Source organism: Podarcis gaigeae, assembly GCF_964106915.1.
Source record: "Podarcis gaigeae genome assembly, chromosome: 5".
NCBI lineage: Eukaryota > Metazoa > Chordata > Lepidosauria > Squamata > Lacertidae > Podarcis > Podarcis gaigeae.
Window position 1 is genome coordinate 85,338,513 of NC_139681.1, and position 26,570 is coordinate 85,365,082.

Genomic DNA, 26,570 nt, shown 5'->3' on the forward strand with positions numbered 1-26,570 from the left:
TAAGACCAAAACAAATGACATACATTTCTGAAAGCAAGCACAATTGCTCATCCAATGTTCTGCCACATCAGCTGTGCCAACATCCTAGCTATGAGCATGACTACTAAAAGCATTTAGATCAACATAATGTTTAACAGAGGCTTGTGCTTATTGTGGAGTTAATGCTATGATTGCTTGCTAACCACCTCTGTGAATCCTTTTATGTGTTTGGAACCAAAATATAATCATAGTTTTCTGAACCAATGTAACTTCATCTCTCTCTCTCCCCCCCCCCGCTCCCCCCACCATTAATGCACTTTTTTCTCCTACCCATCCTCCCTCAGCTTCTGAGATGCATTTGGTAACAATCAAGTTCTTATTTTAAGGAGTCTGAAGATAAGGTATCTGTGAGCTCCACACTTGAGGTAATTGATCACATTTGTTTCCTGTGCATAGGTTAGGCTCCTCTCTCTTCCACTCTCTACTTGGCATGTTTTTCATTACCCTCTGCCTTGTTAGCCTAGTAGAAATGGTCTACTGTAGTGAGTGAAAACAGGACGATACTATTACAAACCACATCTAATCACTGATGGCAGCCTGTCTTTCTCTGGGAACTTTAGTACACTTAAATGCCTTTCTGTGGAGCCCTCCTATGGCTTGAGGCATGCAATTCTTCAGCTTCAAAAATACTCCATTCTGAATCTTAGCCTGAATGCATATAGTTGTCCTGATTCCTCTGAATATCCTTGGTTGAACTGAACAAACTGAATTTTTTTTCTAAATAACAATTTATCTGACATGTGTAGCTTATCTCCATTGGTCTTAACTTCTCCCATCTCTTACACATTCTGGAAAGTTTACTTTGATAGGTATTTAGACCTGTGTCATTGCATACAGAAAACATCTCTCTCTCTCTCTCTCTCTCTCTCTCTCTCTCTCTCTATATATATATATATATATATGCACACACAAACACACATCAGTGTTTCCCGAACAGCAAATGGCCACCCCAGGTCTGTATTCAGAATATTTAGTATAGATTATAGTCTCTCATTCACTGATAAGAATGTGCATAAGTGAGTAAATCTAACCTTTTTCACTCTAACTGTGAACAACATGATTAAAGAATTAATCTGCACCAAATAATCTTAAATATCCATCCTTAAATCTGTCTCTGAAATCATGTGCATTCTAAACTTGTTTGTTACATAGGAGAAACCAAACTTGCTGAATTGTTTTTAGACCCAATGTAACTTGTGATGTTGCTATGAATTACGGCCCATTACAACATATTTACAATGATAACGGCAGTAATTCATAGCAGCATCACAAATGGCATCAACTTATGGCAAACATTTTAAAAATAGTAGAGCCTTATATAGTTTGTTCATTGGTTAATCCAGGCAATATTCAACCTCTGAAAGTGCCCTTTTTATGGTATGAAAATAAAATGTTAATGTTAATGACATAAATTTCAAGTACTGACATTATCAATTTCATAGATACTTCTAGTGAGATGTACACCTTAACCAATTCAAAAATTGATTTTTCTGTCTTCCATTTATTTCTCTAATATTTCTACAAAGTTGATAATGTATTGATTATCACAACCTGAGACAAAATGTTCCAAAGTTCAATTGCATACACTGTCCCATGTCACCCATGTTTTAGGATAGGCAAACTATCCGTTGCTAGACTTTTTCATTTGGTGATCCAGACATGAGGTTTGAAGTTTCACTCTATGTTATAGCTCTTTTTATGTTTATGTGCATTGTGTGTGTGTGTGTGCGCACACACACACACACACACGCAAATGTGTGCTTTACAATTCACTCTAAATGCTACACAGCTTAGAAAGGTCTAAATAAATTACTAAGTGGCTACATTCTATTTGTCTTCTCCCTACCCCCCCCCCCATGCCCTTGCAATAGGAATTCAATTTAGTCTATTCATAAGATTCTCTGGTTAAAAACTAGGAATGCATATTTTTGAGTGGCGGAGAGATGGATATTTCTCTGTGTGTTTGTATTGACACATGTAAATACTTATTCATTCATTTAAAATTAAAAGTATTCTATTTATTGTATATAGTAAATTCATTATCATGGTGGCAGCTATACCAATCACTACAAGTCCCATGTTTGATTTTTTTTCTTTTAGTTTCTTCTGTTTCCATCTTTAGAACTTAACACACTGGCAGCCTATCCTAGGTAAAAGCTTTTGAAGGGTTTTACCTCTTCTCCGGGTCTAATAAGGTCAGTGACCTTTCGAGTTCCACTATTTCCTCTCCTATCATTAGCCTAAAATGTGCATCAACTATCTCTGATTTTTCTTCATCTCTTCTGCACCCCACCTCCTCCAACGGACTTTGGCTAATTAAGAAGTCAATTTCCTCTCCTCTGATGGGAGTTTTTGATAACAGAAAAATCCCACTCATGAGTAACGTAAAATTGCTAGATTTCCTGGTGAGTGTTTTGTCTCTGCTTCTGTCATTATTCATCACAGTGACAACTCTGTTTCTCACACACAAAGAAACAGACTAGATATTCCTCTACTGACATTTAGCAGGGTCCAGGACCATGGCAGAAAAACCAGACAAACCTTTGCCAACCACATGCCCTCCAGATGTTGTTTGACTACAATTCCAATAAGCCCTGGCCAGTACAGTCTAAAAGTGGCTGTGCAGTCTTGCTGGCTGAGACCAGTGGGAATTGTAGTGCAGCAATCTGGTACCATGCTGACAAAGGCCAAACAAGTCTGTAAATCTCTAAGATAAGGCTCCTCTCATTTTATATATTTATTTAATTATTAAATTTCTATACCACAAGGGTCACAGGACAGTTTACAATACAAAAAACACAAAAATACGTAACAGTAAAAAAATTAAACAGTAATCCCTCTCCCCACATTTAAAAGGTCATAGATTGTTTAATGAGCCTAAGACCTGAGAGAAGAAGAATGTTTTTGCCTGGCACCAAAAGATATGTAACAAAGGCACAAGGCAAACCTTCACAGGGACAGCATTTCACAAGCAGGGAGCCACAGCAAAAAAGGCCTGTTCTTGTGTTGCCACCCTTGTGTTGTCTTGTGTTGTCTTTTATAGCTAAGAATGTCTATCTTCCTCGGTTTCAGATATATATTCCCCAAGCACTGCGATCCCACGTCCTACTCTACTTTGGTTAACATATTTGAAGTGAGTGGCTCTCACATCATTCCTCCCCTAGTGCAAGCAGGGGCAACAAAGCATTATCCCTGCTTAGTGTTATGTCCGGACTAAATGGCTCATTTCGCTCTATACAAATATAAAGCAAGGTTTCTTCTTAGCTTCCTGAGTGAAACAAACCATGATTCCATGCACAGATGTAATGTTAAGCCATGGATTTTGGTTTGTTATTTCTGCTCCCACTGGGTGAGGAGTAAAGCAGGAGCAATCTTCATGATCATAGCAAACTATTAACCATGACATGAATACCAAACACTGTGGATACCCTTCAGCTGTTGTGGACTACAATTTCCATAATACCTCACCAGCATAGCCAATGGTTGGGGATGATGGGTGTTGTTGTCCATAACATCTGGAGGGTATCCTGTTGGTGACCATATATATATATATGAATGAACATGGCCAATATCTGGCATCCACTGATTTGAGTTGATCAGTGCTGAGTTTCAGATACAAATGTGATGTACATTTGTAATGTGAGAGCAGTGCTGAGCATGAAGTACTGAGCATGAAGGCAACAATGAGAGCAGTATTTATTCAGAGTGGCTCAGTTTGTTGTACCCAAGTGCAAGAATAATTTCTGAATGTAAGGAAACACAATTTGCACCAAGTTTGACATGTGGCATTAACATGCACGTCTCAGCATGTGGCTCCTATAGCAGAAAATGAACACACATTAACTTAATCCCGCATCTTTCATGGCTGACAAGGTCATGAGAAATGCTTCCGAATCAGTACACACATTTGAGGCCAAATGAACAGTTAGCACTGTAGTAAGGATCCCTTTGCGAATGACTTCTGTATCCCTACATTGCAAGCACACATTAATGTATGTACAGCATTTACATATTTTCACATATTCATATTAAGTTTCCATTGAAAAATGTTTCCTGCATCTTTGGATCCTTTGCCTTTTTATTGTTGTTTTTTCATTCTAAAGAAGCTGAGCTCTTGCATCCAAAGACAGCATCAATTTTCCTGGAATCTAACCAAGATGAATTAGCCTATACCTCATCAGATCATTGATTATAATCAATAGAGCTCAGGTAAGTTTCAGTTCAGCCAGAATATAGTATCATTTCCATTCTAGGCCCAGATTAGCAGCAGCAAAAATCAGCACTGCAGATTGCTTCTCAGTGTAGTACTTCTCAAACGGCCTGCAATAGCTCCAGATCACAAACCTAAAACATTCCTTTGCTAGTTGCCAATGAAACGTAAAGGGACCCCTGACTGTTAAGTCCAGTCACAGACAACTCTAGGGTTGCGGCACTCATCTCGCTTTACTGGCTGAGGTAGCCGGCATTTGTCCGCAGACAGCTCCGGGTCATACGGCCAGCATGACTAAACAGTTTCTGGCAAACCAGAGCAGCGTATGGAAACGCCATTTACCTTCCTGCCAAAGCGGTACCTATTTATCTACTAGCACTTTGACGTGCTTTCGAACTGCTAGGCTGGCAGGAGCAGGGACCGAGCAACGGGAGCTCACCCCATCACGGGGATTCGAACCGCCGACCTTCTGATCGGCAAGCCCTAGGCTCTGTGGTTTAGACTACAGCGCGACCCGCATCCAACTGCTCCTTATCAATTCTGACTATGAACCTTGTTTTCAAAGATAATCAGAACTTTACATTTTCTAATTGCTAAAACAGGTTTTAAGTGTCTTTGCCTCTGATTTAACACCCTTCTGTTCTTCTAGGACAAGAAGACCAAGTTAATGGAAATGTTCACTCTAGCAATCCTAGTGAATGCTGCTGTAATAAGCTGCATATAAACTTGCTTGTATTTGTACATGGTCCCCCTCCCCCTTTAGCTCAAGCTTGAGATTTCAGTTATTCTGCAAACAAGCCTCAGGAGACATACAATTACGCTCCCCTGGAGTCTCACCCCTTATAGCGTCCACCTGTAGCCAGACCAAGATAGCATCCCAGTGCAATGAATTAGCACTCTAAGCTGATTAGAGCAGCTTGGCACAACTCTATTTTATTGACACAATGAAGAGAGGACAGAAAAGGGTCTGAAATGAGAAAATCATTTCCATGCTGACTGAATTAAAAGGACAAAAGATCTCCTTGCAGTTGCACCATTCAGTTTGTTGGGAGGGGGAAAAGGAAGCCACTTAATGGATCACAATAGATCTAAGCATACAGATGAAATTCAAAACTTCAGCATGAGTGTGATTAGCTGTTAAACTTATTCTAAATCATTTTCCTTTATGCATAATTTCAGTGATCATTTAGATCTATTGTTTGGGAAGGAGGAATAAACAATAATGCAAGATTTTTGTCTGCTTAGAGTCTTGGATTTCATTTTTTAAATCACAGCACATTGTTTGGTAATAGGTTTGGCAGCAAAGCTAAATTGGACTTAAACAAATGCTTGTTATGTTTCTTGGTTCAGAGTAGTGAATTAATGCTGTTTAATATATGGGCCGTAATAATACAAGCTCATCTCATTCCCAAGAAGGCTTAAATTGATTCTAAATCATGAGCATTATTTGACATTATTTAACAGAAAATAAACTTACTGCAATTCAGTGTATCAGGAAAATGTATGAGTCTGCGTCATTACAAACAGCTATCTCATTAAATTTCAGTTTACGCTAACAATAATAGGAAAAGAAATACAAACTGCCAGGGGTTCTTGTGACTGATCTGTATAATTATTTTCAAAACAGGTATGCAATTTGCTTCATGAGTTTCAACCCAGAAACTATTCATCTCGTTTCCCCCTCTTACATAGCCTTAAAAACTAAGCTATTAGCTGCATTACAATTATCAGTATTGCCATAATTCTGTTTCCTAAATGTTTCAAAATCTGGAGTTGACACTGAAAGCTTTTGCAGCTATCAAATTATCATAGCCACAATCTATACTTTGGAGAGAAAAAACCTATTTGCTTCCAATCTTTGGTTCCATTGTTTAAAAGGCAAAAAGGTCTAGTTTGCACGACACACTAAGGAAAACTTTGACTCCTAAATCTTTAATAGTGTTCGAGTAACTGTCCTTTAATTACAGTTTTTTGTTCGTTTTTACTTTAATTACAGTTTTAACATTTAGCATGAGTGGGCTGTTTGTTTGTTTTTTGTTTTTACATGAAACGAATCAGTAACAGCTGCAGAGGACTGGTTAAAATGCTTAAAATAACTTACTAACATATTAATGGATTTTTAGTAGTTGTGGCAGCAGCAATGACAATATATTTGTATAGCACTTTAACCATAAACTAATACTGCTATAGAGAGTGAGAGGGGGGGGGGACAGGTCCCTGCCTACTACAAAAAGGGATATTATCTTTGTGCATTATGTATAATTTATAAAACATTATGGACAATTAAGGTTAAAATGTGCTAGGAATAACTTGTTTATGCTTTGTTTTGATAGCTCCTATTCATATTACTGTAGGAAGTAAATTCTTATCTGCCCCAACATCTCTGACAGTCAAGGGCACCCCTCATTTTAAGTGGCTGTTCCCTGATTCCTATAGAACATAATGGATGACGTTTATTCCAGACACAATGGATTCAACAGGTCCCTTGCTTGGAAATGTTGAACTAGTAACCTCAGTAAAGACTTCGGTTATAGAAAGGATGGCAGGCGCAGCATTTGGTTAACAGTCCTACCATGAATCCCTGAACTGGATTTTCATTTTAGGAATATTATTGATAGCCACATAACCCTTCAGAGGAAGAAAAATGCAGGGTTAAGTGTTCAAGATCATACAATGGATGACAAAACAGAAATTACTCAAAAAGGGTGTTTCTCCCCCTTCCCCGCTGCCCCCCTTCCAATGGACTGAGCTAAGCACTTTATATAAAAAGTGTGTATATAAAGCTTTGGGATATTTTAACAAACTCAACGTAGTGTAACTTTGCTGACAGCTTGTCACATTTCACTGACTGTTGGTCTGGGATCCTGTGATAACATCTGCATTCACTCAGGGTGAAAGCTTAGCATAAGACACATACATGCACACACAAAAGTAGGGCCCTGCCACATAATGTTCCATCATTCTGTCGGTTCTGACATGTCATCTGAATTTTTTGAATCACTAAACACTTTTGGGACTCTGGTCCTTATTATCTTCTCTTAGTTTCTATACGCATATGGCAATGTTGAAAAACATGAAGTCGGAAAGCAAGGTACTAGTTGGCAGCTTTTTTGCTTGCTTTTTTGGTCTAATCCTCAGGCCTTCATTCATGCTCACTGTTAATCTCTTAAGACATTATAAAACTGTTAGACAAAGAAACGTGAATACCTCTGCTCTGCACAATAATAGGAAGAAACCAAGGAAAATCTGGATCATGCTAAGCTTTTCTTTTCACCACAGAAATGGTAAGTTAAACCTGTTGCATCAAATTAGTTATAATTCTCAACACTAAGACAAACATGGTTCCCCCCCCCCCCCACAATTTTCTTTTTGCCACAAAAGAATAGGCAGAAGCAACATTTCAGGGGAGGAAATGCTGTTACGACACATCCCTGACATGCAAAAATACAAAAATACCTATCAGAATATAGATGAATTGTCTGATGACACAACAAACGTATTATTGTCTTGCCACAAACCCTTTGAAACCTATGTAAAAAGTCTCATCTATGTAAGAAACCAGAAATTGTTCCTTGGACAGCAAAATAATGTTTCGTAGGTCTAGTTCAGGCCATCAGGAAACTGGTGGTTCAGCTAGAAAGGTGCCTAAATTTGGGGACTTTCCCTGAGCAGCTGTGTTTCATATTTTCCCAGTTTGGTATGTCTGGAGTGATACCCATGAGAAAGCAGCAACGTAAGCACCTGTGGCACTTAGAGCTGGAAATAAAGGGAGGGAATGGATGCACAGTATTTGGACCTAAAGATTTATAGGAAATGAAGACTCACCAAAAAAAAAAAATGGCACTGGAACCCAATATTATGATTAAAAGCACAGAGCCTTGGAGCAGCAGGTAACAGAAGACAAAACAACACAGAATGACCATGTACAACTCCCATTCATTTCACTGAGGAGTCCAATTGCATTGTTGCTTAAGTACCTATTGTAAATAAGATTTCAATCCATTCATGCTGTTATTTCACTAGAGTTGTTGTTTTGGCAGCTGGGTAACCATCATTTTCTCATACTTTCCTTCACTGAAATGGTCAATCCTATGCATGTTTATTCATCTTCAGCAGGCAACACAAGGAATGGCCTTTTCTGTGGTGGCTTTCCACTAGCGGAATGCTCTCATCACGGAGGCTCAACTGGTGCCTTTGTTACATTTCTTTAGGCAAAAACATTCCTTTTCTTCCAGGCCTTTAGCTACCGTAATTAAACAATCTATGGCCTTTTAAACTGTTGAGGGGGTATTGTTTCATTATCGTATGTATTTTTGTGCCCTTATATTGTAAACCGCCCTGTGATCTTTAGATGAAGAGTGGCATCAAAATAATAATAATAATAATAATAATAATAATAATAATAATAATAATAACGGAAAGGACAACCTGTTTGGGGGAAATCAAAGCGAGTAAATAAATGTCACACTAGCAGGCTGACCACTTCACTTCACCACCACAGTTACTCACTTAAGTCTTCCAGCCCAAACTGAGGCAAGGTGGGGAGATTATGGGAAAATCTCATTAGTTATTTGACTACCTAATAAAGTGGCCATCAGCCTTGGGATAGCACTGACTTGCCCCTATAAAAGTGAAACATTTAGAAAGCTTTCTCTCCAAGAGAAAGAATGACACTTGAACCTAGCCAAACAAATAACGTATTCAATTTCAGGGCCAGGTTTCTCTATCATGCTTCATCCCAAAAGAGTCCAATAAAATATAAAAGCACAAAATACATTTCCTAACCAACTGGTTATAGATTAACTGGTAACCAACAACAAATTCTGGACAATTAAAAGACATCAAAACCCTTTGCCGCTGTTAGGCATTAAAGCAAACAATCTAACCCCAGTTTATAAAAGCCTGGGTAAACAAAAGCATCTTCAAGTGTCATATAAATATGTGAAACAAAGAGGACAAACATATCTCCAAGGGGAGAGCATTCCAGAGTCAGGGTACTGTCATAGGCAAGGATCTGTTGTGTGCCCCTGTATCCTGAATCCTTGGGTGGGATGGGGCTATGAGCAGAACACACACACACACAACAATTATCTAAAGAACTGAGTTTGCTGGTGTTGGAAAAGGCACTCCTGCAGATATTTGGTTCCTAAGTGGTTTAGTGCTTTCCAGACCATGCAGCACCTTGATTTGGGCCCAATACATTCACCTGTGCAGTGCTTTTAGTATCAGTGTTACATGCTCCAGTCTGGTTGCCCCTATAAATAACCAGGCAGCTGCATTCTGTGCTAGCTGCAGCTTCCAGGCAGCCTTAAGGCAACCTCACAAAAGAGTGCATTTCAATAATCCAAACTTGAGATCACCAGATCATAGATTGTGGGTGCCAGCCTACCTTGCCCAGAAATGGCCAGAACTACTGTACTAGCTAGAGGCACTCCTTCCTACCAAGGTAACCTATACCTAATCAGTTCAAGGTGTACCCTTGAAACTACATACCTGCTCCATCAAGGTGTGTGCAGAATATACAGAATAGGCCACCTCCCCAATTCCCTAAAATAAAAACTGTCTATGCACAATGCCTCTACCTTATCAGAATTAAGTGTTTACTGGCTCTCATTCAACCCAACACTGCCTATAGGTATCCATCCAGCAGCCTCTTCTGATTCAGACTGAATGGTGAGATAGAACTTTGCCCTTAGAGCCACAAAGTCTGTGAGAGCAGAAAAGACAATGAGATTTAGGAAACAGAGAGGATGAGCAAGGTGTTGGTTAAGATGCCAATAATTAGTTGTGCAAAAGAGAAAAGGAACAAGTTTCCTGAGTTCCCCACTAGGAGTTTCTTGAAAGCCAACTGTGATAGCTTTAAAAGGACTTAGGACCAATTCATGGAGAATATCAGTGATGACTAGCTATATACTACTACCTCCAGTGTGTCAGAGGCAGTATTCTTCTGAATAACAGCTGCTAGGGAACACAAGTAAGGCAAGTGCTTTAGCACCTATGTCATGTTTACAGGTTTTTGACAGGCTGCTGTGGGAACGGTATGCTAGACTAAATGGGCTCTTCTTATGTCAGTGCTAAGCACAAGTTTCTGGGTGTAAATGACAGTTTAGCTTTCTACATTGCAGACTGTGCTTTACCAATAATATCCTGATTTAAAACTAGATAATTTTTAGTAACAATCTGGGTTTCATGGAACCCTCCAAAGATATTCCCAAAGGAGAACTCAAAGCCTGTGTCCCTTTAAGGTTCCCAACTAATCTACATAAAATGCCAAACAACGAAAGGAGACAGGAAAGGGGGATAGAAGAGGCAAGTAAAGCAGCTAGATGTTGAAGCAGCTCATCTAATGAGAGGTCACGTAAGGCTTTAACTTCTGGGAAGCCTTGGCTGACTGAACCAGCTTTGAACAGCCCAATAAGACTAAAAAACTGAACAACATGGTCTTTTGAGGAAAAACATTTAATACTGTCACCTAAACTACAGACTACCGGAAACAAAAGGAATAGCCAGGGTCAGACAGATGCTGAAGGAGTACATAGTTAGACCATAAAGGTAAAGGTAAAGGTACCCCTGCCCGTACGGGCCAGTCTTGACAGACTCTGGGGTTGTGCGCCCATCTCACTTAAGAGGCCAGGGGCCAGCGCTGTCCGGAGACACTTCCGGGTCACGTGGCCAGTGTGACATCGCTGCTCTGGCGAGCCAGAGCCGCACACGGAAACGCCGTTTACCTTCCCGCTGGTAAGCGGTCCCTATTTATCTACTTGCACCCGGAGGTGCTTTCGAACTGCTAGGTTGGCAGGCGCTGGGACCGAGCAGCGGGAGCGCACCCCACCGCAGGGATTCGAACCGCCGACCTTTCGATCGGCAAGTCCTAGGCGCTGAGGCTTTAACCCACAGCGCCACCTGCGTCCCTAGTTAGACCATAGTGATATGCTAAATAACTGGATGTATGACAATACAAGTTTTCCTCCAGCTGGTTATGAGGACAAAGTTAGGAAGCAAAACAGCAGGCAGCTGATAAGAGTTTCAAATGATAAAGAGGTGGGGGATCCTATCCTTAAATGGATGGAAACTGTTAATTAGGTAATCAGTGGATGCAGTGTTCATTGGGAAATTTACTTTGGTCTCTCCAAGGCCAAATTGAATGGCCAAACATAAGTGTATCCTATTAATGAGTTCCTCTATGTACTTGTCAAAGCTTTGTGTTTTGCACCCACCTGTAGAGTGATACTAAAGAAGCATGCTTCATGGCTTTGCTTCAGTTGCCAACTGCACAGGGCACAAGGTTAACAACTTAGCTTCTTTACATTCTCCTGTAAAATCCAACGTAAATGATACTCAATCTAAAAGTGAAACACTGTCTTGGGATCCTTAGGACTTTCCTAGATTGCAGTTCTTTTGCTCTGTTCCATGGTGCTCTCTCTTCAGAAGTAAAGAGATCTCATGGATTGCTACGGAAGGAGGTAGAAGTCCAGAATCTGTGACATTATTCAGCAGGGAAAGCCCAATACATTTTGGCACCTGAGGCAAAAGATCCCACCATCTCCCCCAGTATGCAGAGAAGGCATTGAGGCTCTGCAAGGGTGAATAGATGAATATCTATAGTGATACTGCAACCATAGGTTTGATAAAGGCAAGAGCTCATCATCAGGCTAATGTGACAGGAAAGGAGATCAATATAAGAAGGGAGACTTGCTGGGTACCACAACAGGGAGTAGTTGTCTGGTACAGCTGTGTGAATAGGGTGGAGGTCCTGCTAGGCAGGCCCTACATATAGGCTGGATGGTAGACTAGGGGGTTCCGAGACCTCCAAGCTGTGGTACAAAAGGAGGGGGGGTAAGGAGAGGAAAAGCATTTTGCCAAAATACCAATGCAAAAGCCAATCTATGACTGGCACAATAATGACCAGTGCCACTGTTGGTTAGTTTCACTGTGTACTATAGCTGAATAAGGCAGCTCCCCTCTTGCTTCTCTTTAAGAATGTCACACTCTCCCAGTGCGTACTTGCGCGCTCTGTCTCTTCACTGCTTGTTGAGCCATCAAAACACACCTTTGTTTCATTTTGCATGCAGTTTTCACCTCTGACCCAAGAAACTAGTTGTAGGCTTCCTGAACTTTATTGCCTGTTAATAGACTGCTGGCTCTCTTTTCAGCAGTTACAGAAATGCTAAGAAAAGACATTTAATTAAAGGCTCACAAAGCCCAAGTCTGAAAAGCAAAGTCAGTATCCTACTTTATTTTATTTTTTTTTAAAAAAGAATAATATGTTTGAGGTGCTTTTGATATTCTTTACAAGTTTGTGCCACCCTTTCAACAAATAAGAAAGACATCACTGATTTAATTATCTTCCTATGGAACAATGGTATAACAAGCTGAATAGTGCTAAATGATTGATCTAGGTCATTCATCTTCTCCTTCCATCTATCTACACATTTTGTTTCTTTCGAGGCGTCAGGCTGATGTCCGTGTCACAGAGCAGTCCAGGGCTTTCATCAAACACACCCAGATGATCTTTCCTGCCTACTATTTCATGACACATGGTTATAATTTTGCCCATATTTCTTTGTCATTGCGTGCTATTAGCTACATCTGTTCGGGTTCCCCTCCCTCCTGCTTGATACTGCTAGAGAATAGCAGGTCTTTATCAAAGGTAACCTGTTAATGAAAAGAGGGTTTTTTTGTTCTTAGTGTTTTGATGAGTGAACAAATATCTGTCTCAGTTAGGAAAGGACATTCTTATGGAGTGCAGATATTATTTTACATGAAATATCATTATTAAAGATGACTTAGCCTCCTGTTTTATGCAACTTACCCAAAGAAAAGTCAGCTAATGTATTAAACTTTATTTTATAAAGGACTTGATATAATATTTGAATGCCTTGCTTTTTTTCTCTTTTGACAAGAGTAATAAACTCTGCTTAGTACAGACATGCACCGAATATCCCAAGTCAACTACGTTGCTTAAGGAAACATGCCCAAACAATCAGCTTTTGACAGCTGCATCTCCTGTTATTTACAATGGCCATCACAGTAATAACTCACCATTTCTATATTAATAAGGCAGTGAAATTTATTATGATGGTATTGAAAAGTTATTAAGTACTGCATCCCAAGTGACAAAGTGCCACAGCACTGTCACTATCCAAAAGCAGTTGCCCATCCATCACCAAGCTTTCCAGATGGTCCTGCATCTTTATCGCTCCCAGGTTGGTGACATCACCTGTTCACCCCCTCGAAATTGATGATGAAAGCAAACAGATCTATCTTACTTACATTTACCAAATCAATTTAATTTTACAGGCTGTGGCTTAGTGACATATTGACTGTTTTCCTTAATGGCATCTACTATACTTAACGTAAGGAACTCATCTTTGAATCCCAGCTTGCATAATGTGTCATTTCATAATAAAAAAAAATTATCAACATTTATTTAATGGGAAGAATTATGAGTGTGTGTCAATTTTTTTAAAAAAAATAGTTCCTGTGATTATTTTGTCTTTTTCTTCATTTTTAGGTTTTGTATCTTCCTAAGGAGCTGAACAGTATATCTTTCTTTAAAGGTAATATCAGGAGCAGTCAGTCAATCTTTTCATTTAGTATTAGAATATTATTTTCTTTCAGGGCCAAACTACGTGTTACTTTAAACATGTGCATTTAAAAGTCTGCTTTTAAAAACTACACTTTTTAAAAGCAAAAGCAGCCACCAAAACAGCAAAAGGGGTTTAACTTTCCCTTTGCTTGCTATTTCCCTGCTGAATATTATCTCATTTCCCTGCCCACCCACTGCTATTTTGCCCTGAAATACTACCTTTGGGGGCAAATAGCTTCAGGGGAGATTCTTGGCAGGAAAGTGTTACAGAGGTAAAGGGTTAAAGGGTGAAATCATCCTCCTGCTGTGGTCAGACTGGAGTCTCATTCAGCTACTTTTTTACAGAGAGAGAGAATGAGAAGGCAAGAGAGAGAGAGAGAGAGAGAGAGAAAGAAAGAGAGAGAAGGAAGGAAGACCAGTTGTAAGCATGTTTGATAAAGCATGCCTTCCATGTAGTTTTCCCCTTGCTGAGGTTCTTTCATAATATTCCCTATAAGGTAAAGGTAAAAGATAAAGGACCCCTGGATGGTTATGTCCAGTCAAAGACGACTATGGGTGCAGTGCTCATCTTGCTTCAGGCCAAGGGAGCTAGATTTGTCCACAGACAACTTTCTGGGTCATGTGGCCAGCAAGACTAAACTGCTACTGGCATACAGAGGGCCATGACAAGTGCCAGAGCTCACAGAAACACCGTTTACCTTCCCGCCATGGTGGTATCTATTTATCTACTTGCACTGGTATGCTTTCAAACTGCTAGGTTGGCAGGAGCTGGGGGAAAACGACAGGAGCTCACCTCATTGCGCGGTTTCAAAGTGCCAACCTTCTGATCAGCAAACCCAAGAGGCTCAGCATTTTAGACCACATTGCCACCCATATTACCTGTATTCCTGTTCAGTAAAAAATCCCAATGGACCCAACAGTTAACATGCATATAACTTTGCTTCAAAATTAGTTAGGCATTCATTCCAAGATTTGGCCAAAGTCTGATCCCTATAAAATGTTTTTACAGTTATGTCTTAAATACTACACCGAACAGTGCTTGCCGTTCAGATTTACAGTTGTTTACTTTGGAAAGAAAGAAGCAGTTTTTAGAGTGGCTACTCCCCATGAAAATATGGGAAGTGGCTATGACACTGGAATGCCCCACTTGATTTCCAGAATACAGACATGACAGAAGCAGCACTGGATGGACCCATGGATCAGTGTCAATCACATCTCAAGACAGTCTTCTCCCACATGAGTCAAGCAGCACATTACAATGTTCCTTAAATATCCTACTCTGTCTGAAGGATGATGGGTTGCTATAAAAAGCAGGGCCTTCTCAGCAGTGATGCTAAACACTGAGAAACTCTCTCCCTAGGTATATGGACTTCCCTTCCTCCCTGCTGATTTTTAGGAAGCAGATTTTAGAATTGTATGATGGCTCTTATATGGACTTGCATTTATGCCTTTGCAGTCAGTCCTGCTTGCAGGCTTTGCACAGGCCTCTGGTTGGCTACTGTGAGAACAAAATGCTGAACTAGATGGGCCATTAGCTTGATCCAGCAGGCTCATCTTACGTTCTTACTTCATTTCAGGCATTCACATAAAAATATGAATGACTTCCAGATTTTTACAGCTTTCGTTGACCTTGGTGGTAGACATATTGTCTGAAATGTTTGTATCAAATGTTTATTTTTATATGTGTCCCAAAGCATACCTGAAATATTTGGATAAGTTGATATTTCATTCACATTGGTACCAACCCTATGGTTTGTGTATGAGGAGCAGGTTATTGGTGTGATCTACAAGGCAGAGGGCCTTCAAGACTAAAAGGACTGGGATCATTTCCCCATTAAGGAGAGCCACTGGGAATTTCCCATCACCTATATGCAGGCAGAATGTGTCAAACCTCACCCCCAGAGCAAACATCATTGTGTGCCTTCTCCACATGTACTATGCAGCATCCAGGGAGTTTTCTGCTGCCATCATATTGTTACCACAGTAGACTGCAGATGTAAAAGCCTGAGCATTGCTTGTATTTTGGTTAACTGAATTTGAATTTCATTTATGTCTTTGGTTAAATGATGTTATCTAGCCCCAGCCCTTGGGGCAGCACGTTGCAGCATTACTTTGTTTGTTTCAATTAATTTATTAAAACATGCAAATAATCATGTCCCAAGTTGTTCACACTTGTAATAAAAATGTGAGGCATTTTCTGTTTTATATTTTGGATCTGATGCCTTCTGTTTCCACTTTCCTAATACCCAGCTCAAGCATTAATATACAATGAATCCGAAAACCACTAGGGATAAACTATGTCTCCATGAACATGATGATTAAATCTTTCAAACCACAGAACAGGAGGAACCAAAATGTTCAACAAGCTACAGTAGAGAGGAGAGGGAATGAATGCATCTGCACACACATGCAAATTATCCAAGTCCTAGGGAAGGATTTGAAGTTTCCTTTCATAGCATTTTCCAAGTAGTTATTCCTCACATCTTTCCCAAGGAAAAAAGTATGGTGAAATCACAACTTTTATGTTTTGTGTTTTTTTAATGTAGGTTGTTTTTTAAATTGCTGACAGCTGTTTAAAATCTGTTTTCTTTGTTGATTAAGAAGCAGGCCGTTCTCTTTTTTGCAGTGAGCTACAAATACTTGGCCTCAACACATGATTAGCCTGCTGGCAAATACTAAAACTGCAGTGACAAACTGCAAAAAAGCTTGACCTTTGCCCTTGCCCAGTGACCTCTTGTTCGATTTGTACTTTAGCCAAGAATACCTGATTAGACGATGCTCAGCTTTGGACCCACAGACTGAGATCAAATTCAAATTTATAGCTTTTCATTTAAGCTGCTCTACAGCACTCCAATTATGACCCAAGCAGAACTATGTCACAACATTATTATTATTTTTGTCCCACAACACACTGAATACGTGAAGCATTTGAACAAGCACAATTGCCATGATATTGCAGACTTCATATGGGCACAATCTTTGTTTGGGTATCGCAACATTCTATGGTGTTAGAAGGATGCTAGGTTGTAGTAAATATTTCTGCACATTCGATCACAATTTTTAATTATAGTTTTCAATCCTTCCATCTGACCTATTAGGAGAGAGTCATTTTAAAAAGAAAGAAAGAAAAAGAGGCCAGTTTTGAACAGCAACTACTTCAAGTTATAAATGCTCCAAGCTAGATACTTGTTATTAACTATCAGCAAAATAAGGCCCATATGTTTACAAATATTACTCATATATTTTATTAAAAGTTTGCTTTTAAAAGTATGGCTGTTTTTGTGTGTTGGGGGCGTTGCTACATTTTAATACTGGGTGCTTAGTTGAAATCTGTAGATATAAAATATTGAGTACACCCAAACATAAATTGTTAGGGCCAGATTCAACTAAATAATTGCAGCAGCGCAATGAGTCCCACTAGCGCATCAGGGCTTCTTCCATCTCCTCCCCCTGCATACCCCACCTGCATACCCATCCCCAGTTCAGTGCATGAGGGGAGGGGACACTGTTCTGTCTGACAAGCATACATTTTTGTACTGATGGAAGAACTGTAATAATGCAATACTGGATTTCTTCCTTAGTAGAGATAACAATGCAAACTATTATTTCCTCCCACCTTTTGCAACAAGATGGAGGGTATGGCTATATTTATTATGTGCTCTTAAAGAGGCTATATAAATGAGACTTACAATATTTTTGTTACGATTGCATCAGAGCAATGTTGACTAGAGGTCTCGGTTTCAATATGCCATTTTATTTGCACAGATAGACACATTCTATCTCATCTACCTTGTAACTTGTTTCCAGGAAATCAGCAAGATTCTATGAAAAGCCCCCATGAACTACAAGGTGATATATTTGAGAAGGCATGACCATACTCCCACATAATAAGCAGAATCAAAGCATAAAATGATAAAGAGCCACCTTGTGGCTTTTCTGCATATACAAGAGAGGTGAGAAAAGAGTAAGACTAGATTTATTTTTAATATGACATATTTTTAAAAAAGAAATGGGAGCCAGAGAAGTTGAACAGTGCCTGGGCATTCCCACTGGATGAATATAATGCTTGCATGCTTTGCAGCCATGGACAGGAATGGAACTCTGTGTGGGGAAAGACCCACACAGGACTCAAGGCTGGATAAAAGACAGGCCGCAACTTTATTGGGTTCAGGTTCGCAGTAGCAAGGCAAGGCATGGCAGGCAGGCAGGCATGGCTCATGTTTCTGACAATTCACATGTTATTTGAGTGAGTGGGTCACCTGCTGGGGAAATGTTGGAAGTTGGAAGGCAACTGCTGTGACAATTTGAACCAGTCCCGTGAGTGCCACCCAAATATCCTGGGATGTGGCAATGGCGGTAAACCTTGAGGTAAACTGATCTATGCCTTTGCTGAGGTAGCAGAGAGCCCACACTGCGGTCCTCTTAACTAAGGATCTTGCCTGATGCTCCAGCATCAGATGCAGAATGCAGCAAAATGAAATAAATCTGCAGTATGAACCAGACAGAATAAGTAAATGATGGGTTGTTGTGAGGAAGTCAAAAGTCCCAGGAACAGAAAAGCCAGAATATAATGGTCCTGTCCATGGAAAACCTGCCTTATACATGTATGGACGAGTGAAGATTCAGGTAGGTAGCCGTGCTGGTCTGACGCAGTCAAAATAAATTTAAAAAATAAAAAATTGTCCAGTAGCACCTTAGAGACCAACTAAGTTTGTTCTGGGTATAAGCTTTCGTGTTTCTGAGTATAAGCTTTCGAATCTGAAGAAGTGTGCATGCACACGAAAGCTTATGCCCAGAACAAACTTAGTTGGTCTCTAAAGTGCTACTGGACAGTTTTTTTGTTTTTTTTATTTCAAGTAAGGATAACGTCTTCTTCTCACTTGGTCAGGCTGAAAGATACTCCTCTCCCAAGCCATAATGAGTGACTTTCCAAGCTACGGCAAGGTAAAGCTGCCTGGTAAGCTGGTCACTCAGTATACCACACTCCTTCCACACCCACAGCTAAGTGAAGCAGCTGACTAAGGCAGCTGATTTTGGTGGGAATGACAAAGGCAGAAAATGTTTGCTTATTGCTTTATTTCTACTGTCAATGAGCTTGTGAGGTTTTCTGTCTCAGGTTAGGTGTTAAACTTAACCAGGCAGCGTTTGAGTACTGTGCAGCTTAAATTCGTAGAGGGTGCAATTTGTTGCTCTGCCTCAGGTGGCTAAAAATCTTTGACTGGACTTGCCCCAGTAACAATGGGAACTCTCAATTACAGGTGGTAAAATTTGAATGTGGAAATCTAAAGGACTTCTCTATCTCAAGATCCTCTAGGAGGCACATATTTCTCTGATTTAGGGGGGGGAGGGAATAAATGGCCTGATGCTGTCAGGCAAGGAAGAGAACAGGCCTGGCTCACTGTTGTCTAAGGCCAGACATAATGTGTCGGTAAATGAACCTGGTCCACAAGGAATGGAGGGAATAGGGCAAGGTGGTCATGATATATGAGAATCTATGAGAATTAGAAGAAACCAAAGGGCCTTCTGTTAGGGCTTGACAAGCCACAGGACTCTGAAAGAAGGATAAGGAAGAATTACCACAACCTAAATTTCCAGGATGACATGCTCATGTACTATTTTAATGGATGGCCTGTGATACCACAAAATATACTATAAACAGCATTGCAAACATCATTCTACAAGATTGCTCTCAGGGTAAAAAAAGCAAAATCTGCATTCTGGTAATTTTCAAAAAAAATGACACCATTTTAATGGAAGGATATGTTTTCATATTATGTGGCATATTCAAAACATCACCAAAAGCCAACAAAGGGGGGGGATCTACAAACCATCAAAGCAAGTTCAGATAATGATTTCCTTTTCCTACTTCTCACCATTCATCTTAATGAAGGCATTTAAAATTGCAAAGCCAGGGTGGATTGATGTAGGAGGAAATGTGAGCAATTCACAGTCTCATCTCTACCTAAATGTGTTCTGTTCTATAACGACCCAGAATTATAAGACCCAATATTATCAGTCCTTAGATACACCAAAAATGTTATTTCAAAAATATCTGCACTTATCCATTAGGAATCTTGCCTTTATTAAAGGAAACAGATTTTTACTGAATATAACACAATAACATATACATTTTCCTACCTCCCATCCATTGCCAGGATCTTTCAGACTTGGGCTATGTTCTCCTACATATGGTCCAAATCTTTCACCTACTTCAATCTTCCTTTTGGCCCATATCCCTAATCCGGCTCCAGGAATATTTGATTCTCGAAGCTCAAACTCTGATGGAATTGGTATGTCATCAGGAATGTATATTGGAGCTTTGTAAGGAGATCCCTCCTTTGGTGTGAAGGCTTCACTTGATGTTGCTGGAGATGATTGTTCATGAATACTGAGTGACAACGTGCTTGGTTCTCCATCATTTTCAGATGTTTCTTCCAAAGGAATCTCAGGGAAGCTTTCATATACACACTCATTATCTGAAAAGGATTCCAAACATAAAGGGCAAGATGAGTGGATGTGCTTAAACAGTCTTAAGAGCCTATTTAAAATCAATCAAAGAAGTGGGCAGGCAGACCTTTCTTATTCCATAGTTTAGGCATCACAACTGAAAAGGCCCTTTTCTCTTGTCCTTACCAGTCATATTTCGGTTGGCAAAGGGACAACAAGGAGGAATTCAGAAACAGAGCACAGGTGTCTAGCCAGGTCATATGGGTGGAGATAGTTCCAAAAACACCATAGTCTTGGGCCTTTGAGGGTCAAAGCCAGCAACTGGAATTGAGCCTTTGAACCAAACCGGAAGCCAATCTGCCAAAAGCAGATACAAATCTGGCTACAGTATTCTCAACCAACCGTAGTTTCTAGATTGGGCTGCCCCTGATGACAATGTAGCAGGAGTTACAGTATCTAACCTAGAAATGAACTAAGACATGAATGACAAGGGCTTGACATGATTTCTCTAGAAAAGAGCATACATAGCAAATTACATAAGGGTACTCCAGCCCTGTCAGGAATTTCAAAAGGAAATATAGAAAGTGACCATTAGCAGCACCCAAAACTAATTTCAGATAATTTAATAGCAGAAAATAGCTATGGAACTTATTAGAAATAATTTAATATAAACTATTTGTGTTAGGATTGAACGGCATGTTATGTCAGTAGCATGGAAGCTATCTGAAACAAAACTTTGTGTGATGGCTTTCCCATGTGACAGTCATAGCATATAGTATGGCTTGCTATATGGATCACCCAAGCCTGGGAAGAGTGCTCATACCACCACTTGCAGCGTCAACAAATGTGTGATATGGCACTCTATGAGATCCAACCACTCTGTGGAGCAACTGTAGCATAAATGATGTTTCTGGAAGCCTCCACACTGCTGTCATGACCACCTCTAAGAACTAATCTGTTGGATCGGAGCAAAGGTTTGTCTCATCTAGCATTCTCTTTCTGCCAACAACTCTTGGCTGTCAGTCACCCTGGCATATGGTTATTTGGAGCTATGTTGACTAATGTGGACGTTCAATTTAGTTATCATGGTTGGCAGGCTAGATCAGTCTTTAATGGATTTGTCAAATCCTTAAAACACGCACGCGCGCATACCCACACCCCCCCTTATATAAGCTAGCGGCCACCACGGTACCTTGTGGCAGTAAATTCATGTTAGTTATGGTGCGGTATAAAGCTTCCCTTTGTCTGTCTTGAACCTATTGCCAATTAATTTCACTTGGTGACCCCGAGTTCTAATATTATGAGAGGTGACCACTGAAGCAGAGTTGGGATATTTATTTATATTTATTTTTCACCTTGCCATACGAGATCAGGGCAGCTTACGATAGTTTATTTTCTCATTGCATGTCTGAGAGATGGTGATTTGCCCACTTTTTCGTAGCTATGGCATGTTCAGTTTTTTTTAAGTTCAGAGTTAGGTCTGCTGTACACATATAGCACAATGAGATGCATCTGAAGTGGCAGAATGAGCTGCACCACTTCAGAAGGGTGTAGGGTATAATATATATATATATATATATATATATTTGCTTTCGTAGATTTTCACGGGTACAGGAATGCAGGTTTTGGTGTCCTCGGGTGTCTTCCCGTGTAAAAGTTGGGGTGTCTAGGCGACGTTTCGACGAGGTCTCACTCGTCATCTTCAGGCTGGTGCTTTCGGCTTCTTGTTACTGGAACAGAGCGGGATCTCAATGTTTGAGTTCCTATAAATAGGAACTCAAGTAATTAAGGAACAAAAGAAGAAAAGGCACACTAGCCTGGGAACTTCCTCTCTGCCCAGAACATTGGAGGCGAGACACCACACCCCCTCTACAGTATTTATAGGAACTCAAACATTGAGATCCCGCTCTGTTCCAGTAACAAGAAGCCGAAAGCACCAGCCTGAAGATGACGAGTGAGACCTCGTCGAAACGTCGCCTAGACACCCCAACTTTTACACGGGAAGACACCCGAGGACACCAAAACCTGCATATATATATATATATATACACACACACACATATTCCCATAGGTTGAAACCACCACAAACAAAATACTTACTCCCCCCCCAAAAAAAAATACCCCATGCCTTGCAAACAGAAAACTTGCTCAGACAGAAACTTTAGTACGTGATGCTGATTTCCTACTTGCAGGGAGTCATTTGTTTTAATGATTTTAAAAGAGAGGGATTTGGTTTTGATATCCCGCTTTATCACTACCCGAAGGAGTCTCAAAGTGGCTCACGTTCTCCTTTCCCTTCCTCCCCCACAACAAACACTCTGTGAGGTGAGTGGGGCTGAGAGACTTCAAAGAAGTGTGACTGGCCCAAGGTCACCCAGCAGCTGCATGTGGAGGAGCGGGGAAGCGAACCCGGTTCACCAGATTGCGAGTCCACTGCTCTTAACTACTACACCACACTGGCTCTCTAAAGGGGAACCTTTAGGTCCTGCCTGCATTCTTCCCATAGGAAGCCACTCTGAGAACAGGATGCTGGACTAGATGAGTCTTTTGCCTGATCCAGCAGGGTTCTTGTTCATAAACTCTGGCTTTTTCAGGTGGTAGGATCAGGTGGTAACTAATGGAAAATACTCTGCTTGAGAAAGCTATTACCAGCCAGAGTAGACAATACAGGGCTAAATGGACAAAGAGTAGTACAGTGGTACCTCGGGTTAAGAACTTAATTCGATCCGGAGGTCCATTCTTAACCTGAAACTGTTCTTAACCTGAAGCACCACTTTAGCTAATGGGGCCTCACACTGCCGCTGCTCCGCCACCACGCAATTTCTGTTCTCATCCTGAAGCAAAGTTCTTAACCCGAGGTACTATTTCTGAGTTAGCGGAGTCTATAACCTGAAGTGTCTGTAACCCAAGGTACCACTGTATCTAGTAAAAAGCAACTTTCTCCACTTTATTAATGCAATACCATGGTGCCAACTTATTATGAAGTTAATCATTCCTGGTCCCTGGCCCAGATTCTCCAGAATAAACTGACCCCTTTGATTATAGGCTACCACCCCTGATTTTCAGGCATGGAGGAAACCAGAGTTAGGCAAGCAAAGAGGCTTAGTAATCAGATGTCACATTTCTCTCTTACAATTTATTTTAATGGAGGTTTTCTGGTTGGATCTCTCTGCATCTGGCATAAATATGAACATTACAAGTAAACATAACAGTAACTGATCAAAAGATCTCCCATCAAAACTCAAACATTCCTTAGTAGCACATTTACAGAAAAAAATAGCATCTCCCTTATCAAACTGAACGTATATACCATTGCAACCTTTTTTTTATGAAAACAATACAATTGTCAATTTGCTAGTGACTTTTGGCAAAATACCTGCAAGAATGTTTCTCAACCAATAATTCATAATGTTTAATTTGATTATAACTGCATTTCTAAACATGTTCCAAATCACCCAGGCTGCACAGGTCAGAGAAAAGTGTACTTTCACACTTTCTGTTAATGAGAGGCTTTCTTTGTTCGCAGAAACCATCCTGTTACGTTCACAAATGGGGCAAGTTCTCATGGGTGCTAAAACTATTTTGCTTCTTGATCTTTCAATCTTTATAAAAACAGATGTTGGGAGGAAAGCATCCTTAATTTCCTCAGCCAACATAATTTATCTCCACATGAAACAAGCCCCAGAAAACCTAAAATTGGGAAGCAAATACACAAACACAATTGTTGCAGTTTTGATTTCCAGGCAGACCTCTTTAAGATCATAAAATTGTCCCTGTTAGGAATTGGGTAATATAATTGCAATGTCTGAGTTGGGGAATAGAATAGATTAGGTAACATGGAAGTTTAGACATTTCCCTTCATTAAAAAAATCCTCATTGCTATTTTGCAATAAAAACACGAGCAAGCTTCAAAGGAAACCCTGTAGGAAAGGTTAATTGCTACTAAAAGACCAGGGTAGACACCAGTGTGTGCACATTCTGCACAAATGTGTTATGTTGGCAGGAAAGAATGCACATGACTACGGCTGGGATATTCGTGATGAAGATGATAGAGCAGCTCTGTGCCAAGGCTAATGCCAGAGCTTTAACCTCTGTGGAGCCTGGGGTCAGTTTAAACAGTAACCTAGGCTTCTGTGTGGAATATGAGCAGGGGGGTTGACTTCCTTTCACTTGGACAAATGCTTAACCATTTAGCTGCTTTAGTATCCTTTTCCATTCCAAAGGCAAAACAAGACTGCAATATAATGTGTGTGAGAGAGAGTTAGGGAATTTTAAAGCAGCCAGGGCTCCTTAACCTTCAGCATAAGTAGCTAATAATCCAGAGATAGGCTTGATGTTAGTAGCTAAATACAGTACAACAGAAGGCCAGAGGTGTGTGTATTTAGTAATTCCACAAATGTACTCAGTTAATAAAATTTTTGCGATGAAGTGCAAAATTCAGCATTTTGAGAATTCCCCTCTCTTTTAAGCAAGTTCCAAGCTATTAAGTCTGCATGGACAAGTCTGAATGCCTGAAAATGTCCCGTATTCTACATTATTTAAAGTGCTTTTCCTACGTAAGTAAGAGAGTTACTTTTTTTAGTAATCCTGTCATATGCAGAAACAGCATATGAACCTTGGGTCTTGAAACAGCATAAATGGCTGGAATAGTATTATTCCCAAACCTTGTTTTTAAAAGCATTTTATTCATGATCATGAAAGGGAGAAAAAAATCATATATATAACTGATCTGTAAATTTCCAGTTTTTCCATTTCTGGCCTTGCAGGAGGAATGTTTCCATTTTTCTCTCAGTTCTTTAGAATTCAGCCAAAGCTAAGCAATTGTAAGTAGCAATTATTTCATTGGTTGAAAGTGCATGCTTGAAATCAAAAGGTCTTAAAATTGCTTAAGTTTCATTAGATCATGAATTATTATTTTTACAAAAGCATAGCAGTATTGTTTTAATTTCAGCTGTCCTCCACCAGTGTGAATTAAAAGTGTGACTATTCGAATAAGAGCATAACTACCTAAGAAGAACCCGGCTGGATCAGGCCAGTAGCCCATCTAGTCCAACATCCTATTCTCACAGTGGCCAACCAGATGCCTCTGGGAAGCACACAAGCAAGGTCTAAGCATGACAATATTGCCCCCCTCCTGCAGACACCAGCACCTTTATTTAGAGGTATACTGCCTCCAATGGTTAAGGTAGAACATAGCCATCAGGGTTAGTAGCTGCTGATAACCTCTCCTCCATGAATTTGTCCAATCCTATTTTAAAGTATTTGTCCAATCCTATTTTAAAGGTGGGACGCAGGTGGCGCTGTGGGTTAAAGCCTCAGCGCCTAGGACTTGCCGATCGAAAGGTCGGCGGTTCGAATCCCTGCGGCGGGGTGCGCTCCCGCTGCTCGGTCCCAGCGCCTGCCAACCTAGCAGTTCGAAAGCACCTCCGGGTGCAAGTAGATAAATAGGGACCGCTTACCAGCGGGAAGGTAAACGGCGTTTCCGTGTGCGGCTCTGGCTCGCCAGAGCAGCGATGTCACGCTGGCCACGTGACCCGGAAGTGTCTCCGGACAGCGCTGGCCCCTGGCCTCTTAAGTGAGATGGGCGCACAACCCCAGAGTCTGTCAAGACTGGCCCGTACGGGCAGGGGTACCTTTACCTTTACCTTATTTTAAAGCCCACCAAGTCAGTAGCCTTCACTACCTCTTGTGAGGGAAAATTCCAGAGTTTAACTATACACCATAAGAAGTGCTCTCTTTTGTCTGTCCTGAATCTTCCAACATTCAGCTTCATTTGATGTCCCCAAGCGCTAGTGTTGCAAAACCTTTCTCTGTCCACTTCCTCCACACCATGCATAATGTTCTATCATTGCTCTCCTTTTCTGTAAACTAAAAAGGCCCAAATGTTGTAACCTTTCCTCACTGGGGTTGCTGCACCCCTTTGATCAATGTGGTTGCCCTTTTCAGCAGCTTTTCCAATTCCACAATATCCTTTTTGAGGTGAAGTAACCCAGAGGTGGATTTAAGGGAGTGTGTCTGGGTCGTACTAGGTACAGAGACTTGGGGAGCTACAGGGGAAGCCACAACTATTGTTTAGAATACAGTGGTACCTTGGGTTAAGAACTTAATTAATTCTGGAGGTCCGTTCTTAACCTGAAACTGTTCTTAACCTGAGGCACCCCTTTAGCTAATGGGGCCTCCTGCTGCCACTGCACCACCGGAGCACGATTTCTGTTCTCATCCTGAAACAAAGTTCTTAACCCAAGGTACTATTTCTGGGTTAGCAGAGTCTGTAACCTGAAGCAT

The 26,570-nt window shown here is 40.5% G+C and overlaps 1 protein-coding gene across 17 annotated transcripts in view; it reads right to left on the reverse strand.

The window, feature by feature from the left end:
- The window catches only part of MECOM (MDS1 and EVI1 complex locus), a 470,676-nt gene that overhangs the window by 236,540 nt on the left and 207,566 nt on the right, over positions 1-26,570 (reverse strand). For all 17 annotated transcript variants that reach the window (XM_083739180.1, XM_083739177.1, XM_083739215.1 and 14 more), the window contains one exon: positions 19,977-20,314. In XM_083739180.1, coding sequence (XP_083595306.1) covers positions 19,977-20,314 — 338 coding nt within the window. The remainder of the gene's footprint in view (positions 1-19,976; positions 20,315-26,570) is intronic.